At 32.2% G+C, this 12957-nt stretch overlaps 1 protein-coding gene across 1 annotated transcript; it reads left to right on the forward strand.

Annotated features, from left to right (window-relative positions):
* The first annotated feature begins 5142 nt into the window (after window positions 1–5142).
* On the forward strand, window positions 5143–5724 carry LOC120086584 (uncharacterized). Its single transcript, XM_039043311.2, has one exon. The coding sequence runs from the start codon at window positions 5218–5220 to the stop codon at window positions 5563–5565; it is 348 nt and encodes a 115-aa protein (XP_038899239.1). The 5' UTR covers window positions 5143–5217; the 3' UTR covers window positions 5566–5724.
* The last annotated feature ends 7233 nt before the right edge of the window (window positions 5725–12957 follow it).

Here is a 12957-nt window from a genome sequence, read left to right on the forward strand (position 1 = left end):
GTTATGGATTGCTTAATTTAGAAAACAATATTGTACTTAATGCATTTAATATTTTAAAAAAGTTTAAAGAATCTACTAGACATAAAACTAAATTTTGTGTCTAATAGAAAATTGAACTTTAAATTTTGTGTCCAATAGGCTTGTAAATTTTAGAAGATGTTGAATAGATGAAAGGCCTATATTAGACACAAAATTGAAAGCTTGGAGATGTATTAAATAAAACATTTGAAAGTTGTTAAGACAATTTAATCAGTCTAGGGACCTACGTGTTTATTTTGCCTTAAGAAATGAAAATTATGGAATTCAATGCTTAATAATACTTTATACTTTGTCCTCTAATCCAGGTTATTGTTTTGGATTACAAGTTGGTCAGAAAATATTTATTTTTAAGGATGAATAAAGAATGGATTAAACTAAGGAATAAGTTATCAATGGAGTATAGAGAAGGAGTATCACAGTTCTTAGATATGGTAAGGTTTCATATAAATGATTACGGACGAATAAGATGTCCATGCAAGAATTGTATGAATTCAATTTGGGAAAAGATAGAGATTGTTGAACGACATCTATTAATGTAACGACCGGATCCTTACATATTATGGTCCGACTGCTACGACATGCATACTTAGACTTTTCTATTATGAGATGAGTTTTGGTAAAAATTTCAAAAGAACATATCTAAGATTTTATTAATTAGGTAGAAAACTATATAAAAAGTTTATTTTACAAAACACCAGGATCCATAAAACACTAGTGTAGTGATACAAAAATGCATATGCCTATAATAGTGAGTTTGATGGTTGGCCATTTGAGCGACATCCAGTTCTGCCACCTACACTGTGTCCTTACCTACAAAGTCTGTAAAAATAGGATGAGTATATAATATACCCAATAAGTAGTTCTCACATAGGGTAGTGACCAAATGCACAATCACATGCAACATGTCCTGAAAACATATGATTGGGACCGAAAACATATAATAACATGTGGTGGTTGGTTATGCTTCTAACGTAAATTTCTCTTCCCTAATAGGAAGATAAGGACTTAGGCGGAAACTAACCCATCTGATGATTAGCGGGTCATGCAGTCAGTAGGGCCAGAGTCGCATCCAACATCAACCATTAACATAAACGTAAGATTGGACTAGAGGGGTGCAACCATACATACCCTGTTAGTCCATAGCATAACCTTGACATAGAATTGGGTCTAGAGGGGTGCAACCATACGTCTTTTGGTTTTCCTTTCATCATCAAAAACCAATGTAGCTGTATGAGCCATGGGCTATCTTTCTTTGCTCATGGATGGATAGCCCGATCCCGATAATGAGATCACTTACTGAGTATTTTATACTCAACCTTTCTTAATTTATGTTTTTCAGGTAATGATAGGAACAGACCGACGGGTGATGAAAGGGACCTGTGATTGTTCCATATGGGATATGTAAATCGCTTCCGCTCAGTTTACGTTTTCAAGCTATTTAAAAGTTTTGATTTGAAACTCAATGTTGGTCAAAATTTTATTTGTTTAAGTTATTTTTTCTTCATTATTTTTAGGGGCCCCGAACAAAGGTTTTACTTATTTGTTATTTATTTAGGAAAATTGTCTTTATTATTTTAATGAAATTTATTTTCCTCAATGGTCGAAATGTTTTGAATGTGAATGTGTAGTTATGAGTAACGACCCTTATCAGAGAACTCAAAAAAATCGGGTCGTTACAGATATACCGTTCTACTGAGGTGTACCAGGTGCGGAGGGTTGGGATTGGATTCCATGTTCTATCATATAGTCTTGGAATCTTTGATCCATGTACTCTCCACCTCGATCAAATCGAAGTATTTTGACTGTTTTACCTAATAGTTTTCAACTTCAACTTTAAATTCCTTGAACTTTTCAAGGGCTTCAGACTTATGACCCATTAGGTATAAGTAATCATATCTGAAATAGACATCTATAAAAGATATGAAGTATTTGTATCCTCCTTGAGCTTTTACATTAATTGGACTACAGAGATCTAAATGTATCAACTCTAAGGGTTCTTTGGTCCTATAACATTTTCCAATAAAAGATCTTTTATACATTTTTCCTTCAAGACAAGATTCACAAGGTGGTAATGAATCACCTTCTAACTCATTTAGAAGTCCACTCTTTACCAAACGACCGATCGTATTTGTCTTCCCAATTAAAACCACCAATTGTTACAATAAATACTATTTTATAATCTCCAATTAGGTATAGTTAACCCTATTTTAAAACCTCATTTGTTACCGTATTTATTATTTGTTACATTTTTTTTACTATTTTGTATTCATATTTATTTTATTCTTTACTACCATATTTAGTATTTCTTCAAATTAAAATATTTTACACTTCAAACACATACAATTATAATCTAAACTAAAATAATCTACACCCTAAACACAAACATTATAACTCAACTTTAATCATTACTAATTATAATAACAAATTCAGTGCCGAAAAGGTATGAAGAAGAAAACAAGATCATCCAATTCAAGGTTAAAATATTAGTGTTTGAAAACTCAAAATCCCAAATACAACTTAAATTAAACCTCCGGAGACCAAAACAGTAACTTTTTCTAAAAAAACATTATTGAAATATATATTATATTAATAAAAGGAAACATTTTTCTCAATTTCAATTATTAGTTAATATGTGATCCTTGCTTGTGAAGTATACTAAAAATTAATTCGAATGTTTAGTGTTAGTAGTATTAATACCATTATTATTTAATAGTACTATTTTTGTTTACATTATTACTACATAAATTATTGACTGCTAAATGACTTATGAGTTAATATAAGATCTGACAGTAGTTAAATTATATCAATAGATGAATTGTTATCTATAACTTCAGGTCGACCATTATTAGAAATATTTGAATTATTTCTAATTATTCACCATCCATTATATTGTGTATTCTATTGATTCAATCGATTATATTTGGAGTTATATTTTTTCAAAGTGTTTAATAGTAACGTGTCCATATAACTCTTTTATTTTCCTCGTTTATGTTTCATAGGACACTAATTGAATTAAAATTTTGAAGTGAACTTATATCAATTGAGCTGAGTCTATTTTGGCAAATTTAAGCATACAATAAGCATATTTCAATTGATTACATTATTACAATCTAAATAAAAAAAAGTATTAATACATCTAAAATGATTTTTCATCCATTATTTCATATTAAAGATATTTATTGGATTCAACCAAAAAAATTGTAAATATAAGTTAGAAAGAGATTTTTGTAATTTAAATTTGAAAACATGGGTCGATGAGAAATTGATACTTTTAATCATTTTACTTAGTATACATTTCTTAATCAATTGAGCTACGATCATACCTGCACCATAATATATGTTTTATAATATATTCTCTTAGTTTTTAAAGTTAGGTTTTAGAGAAATATGCATATAGTCATTATGGTCATTAGTATTTTTCATAAATTATTGAACAGAATATTAATATTGAATGATTTTTGTTTTTTTTTTTTTACCAGAATAATAGATATTTGAGCCCCATTTGGTTAATGATGATTTTTTTAAAAAGAATATAATACGAAAAACAAAATTATTATTTTCACTGTCTGGAAATATGTTTGTTGGTTCCAATTTAAAAACTTTAGATTTGGGAAAAAAAATATTTAATTGTGAATTTGAAGATGCAGAAAAGATTTATTTGTGCCAATAAGAACGTAACTCAATTGGTTTAGTGCTTGTACTATCAACCTCGAGATATGAGATTTGATTTCTCATCTCACACTTTAATTATAATACCTATTAAAAAAAGATTGATATGTGTTTTATTTAAGTCTACTTTTAAAACTAACATAATTAATAATGTGGTGATTTATTTGAAAAATATTTTGGCAGTTTCTATTTTTTTTAAAAAAAAAAGGTTTGTATCCCATATTTTCTATTTTTTTTTCATTATTTATAAACTCAAGGGAACTACATCTTATTTGTTTTTTAAAATAGGTGATTTTTTTTAATTGTTTTTATACATTTTTTTAAATAAGTGTACTAAATATACTTTCATTATTTTTTGTATTTATCTTAGTTTTAGAAGCATAAAAATTAAAATGAATCGCAAGTCAAATGGGGTCTTAGTATTTTCGCATTTTTAATTCTACATGTAGAAAAGAAGCTAAAGAAATAAGTTCAAATTTCAAAAATATGAAACTAAAAGTTTAAACCTTTGACATGGTTTAATAGCCATTTGTTTTTTAGTTTTTGATTTCTAAAATTTAAAATTTTTAAACATTATTTTCACCTAATATTTTCTTAGTTTTGTTATAAAAAAATTTTAAAAAATGAACATGCTTGATAGCTGTTTGAATTTGATTTTTTAGTTTTTGAAATGAGCAATACTTAACTTTTATGCATGTCACTTTCATTACACACAAATGAATTAAAATATTTTTAAAAAGAAGTTCGGGATACATAAAGATAGGTGCAGTCCGAGATGCACTCAAGTATTTTCCTTTTGAAAACCAAGCTTCTAAATACTACTTCCAACTATTAGTTTATTTTATTTGTTATTTACTTTTTAGAAGTGTTTTCAAAATACAAACCAAGTTTTGAAAAGTACAAAAGTAGATTTTAAAAACATGTTTTTGTTTTTAAATTTTAGCTACTAATTCAAACATCTACTTAAGGAATAACATGAAAACCATGCAAATGAAAAAACAAATGTGCAAGAACATGCATAATTTTAAAAAATAAAGGTCTCAATAAAATTGTTATCATATAGGATGAAGTTTTTAAAAACTAAATTTTTGAAAACAATAAAATTGGAAAAAAAAAAAAAAAGCATAAATTTAATGAATAAACAACGAAAAATAAAAGAGTTATCTCAATTATGTATCAATTCAATTGAAATATTTTGGTGAGAAGAGGACGAAAGAGTTATGAAAGTGATGAAAGTGAATTTTTTTCTTTCAAAGAAATGAAATGAAGTCTTATCAAGCAATAATTTTAAGAGCCAATAAAATTGAAACCAACCAAAAACCGAACCCGGCATTTAAACTCAAGCCAAGCACACTGACACTGGCTCAGCATTTAAACTCACATTTACTTCTTTCAACTGTCCCTCAACGTTCTCTGCCTTTAAAACCCTAAGCTGACAGCTCCATTGGCCAACAACACACACAAACACAAGTGTAAGTCTTAGAGAAGTAAGAAGAAGAAGGAAAAAAAATGGCCAAATTGTTCATGGCTTTGCTCTTGGCTCTTGTAGCCACTCATGCCCTAGCTCGACCTACCCCGGACACCACCTTCAATGACCAAAAGAACTTCCTGACCTACGGTGGCCTCGGTGCCTACTCCGGCATCGGCAGCAACGGCCTCCCATTCGGTGGGGTGGGAGGTGCCATGGGAGGAACTGGCCTCGGTGGCGGTCTTGGTGGTGGTCTCGGTGGCGCTACTGGACTTGGTGGACTGGGAGGCTCTGGAGGTGGAGCTGCCGGTGGACTCGGGGGCGGAGCTGGTGGAGGAGCTGGTGCCGGAGTTGGTGTTGGTGGTGGTTCTGGTCTTACTAATCCTTAAAGTTATTCAGTCTTGTTTGATTTCCACCCAAAATGTTATTAGGGTATGAAGTTTAGTTATTTAGCTTTCAAGTGGAGTATTATGAACCTATGCGTTATTATGTTTTCTTCCTTTAATTCATGAGAATTTCATTAAATTATTTTGTTTGATGTTTTATTACGTTGTTGGTTTCAGTTGATTTGAATTGCCAATATTTTTTTTAAGAATAAACTAGAAGGTTTAAATTGAAAATTAACCGTACCAATCATCTCGATAATATTGCCATATAAATGTACAAAACTTGTCTTATTAACTTCATAGAACGCTAATGAACCTAACTCATTAACTAACATAAAATTGATTTGAAGATACAAACAAAAGAAATTATTTCAAATAGTAAAACTGCTGAAAAAATTTATAAAATATAACAAAATTTCGAAACTATCAGTGATAGATGTTGATAGACAACTTCTATCAGTATCTAACAATGTTAATAATAGACACTGATAGTTCTAAAATTTTGTTATATCTACTTCTAAAATTTTCTATGAGTGTCTAACAATATCACTGATAGACATTGATAGTCTATCAGTGTCTATCATTGATAGTTCTAAAATTTTATTATATTTTTGTAAATATTTTTATTTATTTTTCTATATTTAAAAACATCCCTAAAAACAAATCAAATATGAATTTTTTTTCATGTATCAAATATAATAACTATATTTTCATCCTTAAAATAATGTCAAATGGTTGACCCCGAACTCTCACATATATTCTAGAGATCAGTTTGACCATAAACTATCGCGTAAATATTCTAAAGATCACTTGACCATAAATTGTCACATATATTTTCTAAATTAAACTATAAGATCACAGAGGCTAGACGATGTTCTATGTGTCACACGTCTCCAATTTTTTTCAACAAATATAAAGTAGTATCTTAAAATAATTAGAAGTATACATATTGTTCAACTATTTCACATTCAAAGTAGACATAGTTAAATCCACATAATTAAAATGTATAGTATAAACCACAAGACTTCGTTTGAATTTTCCATCCCATCTTAAACTCTTCTTCTTTTTTTAACAAAAAACAATATTTACATACAATTTAAACAGTACCCATCTCTATACATCCTCTTCAATCACAAAGAAAAGTAAATAAATATATATAAAAAAAAAAAATCTAATTTATCAATCAACTCAAATTTTCAAAATATTTGTTTCCTTAAAAGGAAGAGACAGTATTGTAAAGTAATGTGCCAACATTAACTCAATGGTAAGTTGAAAATTCAAGTACATATACCCTATTTAACAAAAGAACTATTAGTCCATATTAATCATTAAATTGTACATAGTTTGAAAGTCACATTCACATATATAAAATAAACACAAATGCTTAATGAAACAAGAGAAATGGAGAAAATTTCTGCTAGGTTGAGAAATGAAACAAGGGGATCATAAATATTATAGGGAATAGATGAAGTGATGAAAAAAATATGAAAAATTAGGAAGTGTTAGGCCACAAAGATTGAAAGAGAGAGAAAGGGAAGAGGGAGGTGACCCATGGGGTGTAGACAAACGAGGTACGTACTACCGTTTCTATCCATGTATGTTAACAGGAAAAGTAAGAAAAAATCCTAGGAGATCATCCAACATAGGATTGACCTAAGTTAAGCATGCTTAACTTTAGAGTTCCTATGATTGAGCCACCGAAAAGAAAGGTATACCTTGTTAGTATAGGTAGTAACTTTCAATTTTTTTAAGCCTTTCTTAACCATACTTTCATGTCCTCAGGATCCCTCTCATTTGGATGTGATATCGGTTCATTCATGTACCCCTCCTGAACTCGGGTCGTTACATTTTCTGTCCAGCTTTGTGTTTTAATTTAGAATTGTGTTTTCTTTGAATCTTGCTTAATTTTGATTTTCTTTTATGTGTTGGATTGGCGCCTCTATCATGATTGCATATCTTCGCTAGTTAAATTCAAACTTGCATGTATCTTTGTAATCGTCGATGCTTTGAGTTTACCCTTGTAGCACCAATTAGATGAGCATGCTTAAGTGTATAGGTTGACCTTGAATCTTTACATCGCATGTTTAATTCATGTTTAAAGAATAATTTGATTATTTGAAAAAGGCTTTTCCTGACACTTAATCAACATAGTTGAATCCTAAATCCTAATGCATGTGTTTCTAGTTCTTTATGGCCGTTAAGGATCCAATTACATCTAAGAGCATGTAGGTTAGTCAGGGCGCGGTCTTTCCAGCCTTAATTATGAATTAGGATGCTTGATTGGTTTCGAATTGATTGTCGGCCTTTGTAGAGATTAGTTAATTCACATAAATTGGGTAGCTATGCATGCATACTTCGATGACATGATCTTGTGGTGGAAAACAATGATTTAAATTACATTAAATTGCTACTTGATCCAAGAATAAGAAGAACCAATTATTGTTTCATTTATCCCTAGCAATTTATCTTTCTTGCATTTTATTCGAATTTCAACCAGAAAACCAAAATCCCGTTTTTACTATTTTTTTTTCAAAGTCAACTTTAATTTAAAAGGAATTAATTCTTCGTTTTTTTGTGGTTTGACCCCATACTTGTCACTGTTGCTACGTTTTAGTAGTAATAGGAGTAGTTTAGGTTATTAAAAAATTTTTTGATCAAGTTTGAGGCTTATTAATGACGTAAGTCTCGGGCCTGTCAGTGTGCACTCTTTTTTTTTTTTGTTATTATTTATAGCTCATTGTGGTGTTAAATTTTTATTGTCACATTAATTTTCATTTTAGTGCAAAGTTATATTTTTTTAATCATAAAAGGGTCCATAGCTCAATGATAGAGCATTTGACTTTAGATTAAGAAGTCATCGGTTTGAACCTAGTTGGGCCTTTTTTTTTTTTTTCTAATTATTTTTTTAATCATTAAAAGAGCAACAATATTTTATCCTACTTCAATTGTTCCAACAAAATGACAAAGATTTTAGTGTGCTTAAACCCTTCTACTTGTTTTTTTTATAGTTCATTGTCATGTTAAATTTTCATTGTCGCATTCATCTTTTTCGAAAAAATATACGAGTTTGGTCAATAGGAGCACCTGAATATCTCCACTAGGTGGACAAATTCTTAGCACTCTCATCATCTCCCATTGATTAAAATTCAATGAGCCCAAAGGAGAGAATAACATCTAACAATCCAGAAGAGGGTTAGAGATAAGCCCAAACAAAGCAAAGAAATTAGATGTAACAAAGTACATTGAGATTAATGGCAATAGTAGAAGGGTCGTAGTCCTTGAAGAGTCCATTTCTATGAGACCAATAGCCAGTAAGTGTGCAAACGTCTAGGTCTTCCTACTTTCTAATCCTTTTTTCAATCATTAAAGGAGCAACAATATTTTACCCTACTTCAATTGTTCCCACGAAGTGACAAATATTTTAATGTGCACAAACCCTTCTATTTATTTTTTATAGCTCATTGTCTTGTTAAATTTTCATTATCACATTCACTTTTTTTTTTTTTTGAAAAAATATACGAGTTGGGCCAATAGGTGCACCAAAACATATCTACTAGGTGGATATGTTCTTAGCTCCCTAATCATCTCCCATTCATTAATATTCAATGAGTCGAAAGGAGAGAATAACAACTAATAATCCAGAAGAGGACTAGAGATAAGCCCAAACAAAGTAGAGAAGTCAAATGTTACAAAATACATTAAGATTAATAGCAATAGTAAAAGGGTCATAGTCCTGAAGAGTCCATTTCTGTGAGACCAATAGTCGATGAGTTATTCTTTTAATCAAAGAAGGGTCCATAACTAAGTGGTAGAACATTTTATTGTAGATAAAGATGTCACCTGTTCAAATTCGGTTGGGCCCTATTTTTTAATTTTTAATTATTTTTTTAATCGTTAAAAGAGCAATAATATTTTATCCTACCCCAAATGTTCCCACCAAATGACAAAGTTTTTAATGTGCACAAGACCCTTCTATTTTTGTTGGGTGCAAATTTAACTTTCAAAACTATAGGGAACCGACTTTTTTGGTTGGAGAATCCCACATTGGAAAATTTAGTGTTGGAAGTCTCCTTTATATACTTCAACCTTGTGTTTTGGATTTGGGCCCCAAGGGGTACCCATTTGGAGGGAGTGAGAAGATAGACCAATGTGAGTTAGATGGACATTCTACACGCCATCCAATCAGTTAGGCGAGGCATGATGATTATTTTTAATAAAAAATACTATTTTATTTTTTTAATTATTCTTATTTTAACCAAAAAATAGGCAAACGATCCATTGATTATTTTTAAAACGATTCGTTTCGACGCTGAAGGCCTATAAAAGGCGAGGCCTTCAGCAGTTCGTCATATACAGAATTCATTTTCTAAATTCCCTCTTCATTTTCCTTTCTTCCTCCATCTTAGCTTTCTGAGTAGTGAGTTTAGAAAGGGTGTATGTTCTGATCGGTAACGGTGCATTTTCGATCGGTTTCATTTGACTGTTTTATCTTGGGAACGACGTGGTAATTTTCATACCTACTTACATACTTGGGCAGAGCCGCGAAACGTCTTAAATAGAGTGAGCTCCGCGACTAAACCTATAATCAGTTTCTATTTTGCAGGTTTTGCTCTTTGCTTGACCACCGGGCCTTGACGGTTTACAGTTTGGCGTTTTGAGGGCCCTGCCATTTCCAACAATTTTAAGAAGTTTCGACATCATCAATGACCCTCAGTAGCAATAATGAGATATCTGACCTCAACCGTCCATTCCAGTTCAAAGGAGCAAACTTCAAGCGGTGAAAGTAAAAGATGTTGTTCTTCCTCATCGTCAAGAAAGTTGTTGAAGCTTGTACCAGCGCTAAGCCAATCGTCCCTTTAGAAGAACCAACTGAACAATAGATAAAATGAAGCTGCTGACTGGGAGGAGAAAGACTTTCTATGTAAGAATTTCATTTTAAATGGTTTGACTGATGATCTGTATGACTACTACAGTACAATGAAGATGGCGAAGGGGGTCTGAGATGTCTTGCAAAAGACGGATGACAAATACGTGGAGGCCCAATCCCATGAACTCCAAAAGATAGCCCACGAGATAATTACTGAAGGTTTGCCTTTAGATGAACAATTACAAGTTGCTGTTATTATTGATAAACTGCCCCTCTTGTAGAAGAACTTTAAGAACACTTTGAGGCATAAGATCAAGAATTTCTCCTTGGAGAGTCTTATAACCCGGCTAAGGATCGATGAGGAAGCCCGAAAGCAGGACCAGAGGGAGGAGGTGAACGCAGTACCTAGGAAACCTGCCTCTGCCATGGTAAAACCTGACAAAAAACCTAAGGGGACAAAGAGGAAAAGTCAGAACCGTGGCTCCAGTAACCAGAACCAACAGAAAAAACAAAAGCCCCTTTCAAGAGAAACGGTACAGTTCCTCTACTTTAATTGTAATAAACCTGGGCACATGGCTAGGAACTGTAGGAACAAGCATCGTCCTGCTGGTCAGGCGAACCTGACAGAAGAACCGTTAGTCGCCATGATCACAGAAGTAAATGTGATTGGTGGTTGTGAAGGGTGGTGGATAGACACTGGCACGACGCGTCATGTCTATCAAGACCTTAGTCTATTTAAAACTTATACTAAAACTAAGGATAAGAATATTCTGTTGGGAGATCACCACTCCACGAAAGTTGCTAGAACTGGCGAGGTGGAACTGAAGTTTACCTCTGGGAAGACCCTCACGTTGAAGGACGTTCTGCACACTCCAGAGATACGAAAGAATTTGGTTTCGGGCTATCTCCTCAACAAAGCCGGGTTTACTCAAACTTTAGGGGCAGACATATATACCCTTACAAAAAATAATGTATTTCTAGGGAAAGGGTATGCAACTGAGGGAATGTTCAAATTAAATCTAAACCTTAATAAAATGAAATCTTCTGTGTATATGCTGTGTTTTATGAATATTTGGCATGCTAGACTCTATCATGTGAATAAGAATTTAATTAGTAACATAATTAGGCTGGAAATGATACCTAAGTTATCCACGAATGATTTTGATAAATGCGAGTATTATAGTCAGGCTAAAATTACTAAAACTCCACATAAATCTATACTTAGGAATTTTGAGCCTCTAGATTTTATTCATTCTGATGTCTATGAATTTGATGGCATATTGACTAGGAACAGTAAAAGATATTTCATTACTTTTATTAATGACTGCTCTAATTTTACTTTTGTATACTTGCTGAAAAACCAAAGTGATGCTTTTGATGCCTTCAAACTTTTCATTTCTGAAATAGAGAATCAGTTTAATAGAAAAGTTAAAAGACTTCGTAGTGATAGGGGAACTGTCACACCCCGCCCAAGACCACCCTCTTAGTCTAGAAAAGGGCGGGATTGTAGCAATTATCAACCCTGTGGCTGACATTTACTGCTACTAACTGTTGCGGAATAACTCTGATACCAATATAAAAGTCATATACAGTGGAATATCTTTAGGCCAACATTTATTAAGTTAGAAGCATAACATATTTAAAGTCATTACAACACTAGACTCACAAGTCCCAAAACCGAAAAATCCTACTCCCTATATGAACAACAGTAACATGTGTACAATATTAACAGTAACCACCTAAATAGACGGGTTACAAATCTCTTTATCCTTTAGTGGCAGAACAGATACAAAGCTATCTTCAGAGGATTTGACCGCTACCTGTGGGGGGGGAAAGAAAACATTTGAAAACAGGGTGAGCTTGCGCCCAGTGAGTGACTTAAGAAAGATAATTGATTCTCATGCAAAATCTCAATAAAGAGTTTAACTGAAATATAAGCTTCTACAGTACTTGTACTATAGTATAACCATTTTCCAATCATAGAACATATAAAGCTGTTTTAATCATAAAATAGTAAAACTATTTCTCAGTTGAGGATAACCCTACTATGGGTAAAAACAATCCCAACACCAACTACTAGTCAAGAGAGAACCCTTTTCCTCAATCTCTGACTCTACCTACGTGCACGTGGCCATACTAAGTACCGTCATACCTTAGGTACTACTGTTCAGATACCTTCTCAAACGCCCTTCAGTATCTGGTTGGTTTGGTACCTTCTCAAACATCCTTCAGTACAAATAGATACCTTCTCAAAATATCCTTCGGTATCGCGTTTTAAGTAAAACTAGTCATAAATGACTTTCTCTCTTTAAAGCATGTAAAGTATAACACATAAAAACATGGCTTTAAAGGTACTAACGCCATGTTGAGTATATTTAACACATATAAATTGCTTTTCAATAATTTCTCACACATGCATGCGTTTAAAACATAACTCATGGTTTGCTTGGAATTCACTTTGTAAAACTAGCTGGCATGAGAATAATCTTCTTTAAAACACGCTTTCTATAACACGTTGTAATCAAACA

The sequence above is a fragment of the Benincasa hispida genome, chromosome 9 (genome assembly GCF_027475165.1).
Source record: "Benincasa hispida cultivar pf3 chromosome 9, pf3_genome.v1.1, whole genome shotgun sequence".
Taxonomy (NCBI): domain Eukaryota; kingdom Viridiplantae; phylum Streptophyta; class Magnoliopsida; order Cucurbitales; family Cucurbitaceae; genus Benincasa; species Benincasa hispida.

Coding starts and splice junctions, on each gene's coding strand:
- LOC120086584 (XM_039043311.2), top strand. CDS start 5,218: ATGGCCAAATTGTTCATGGCTTTGCTCTTGGCTCTTGTAGCCACTCAT.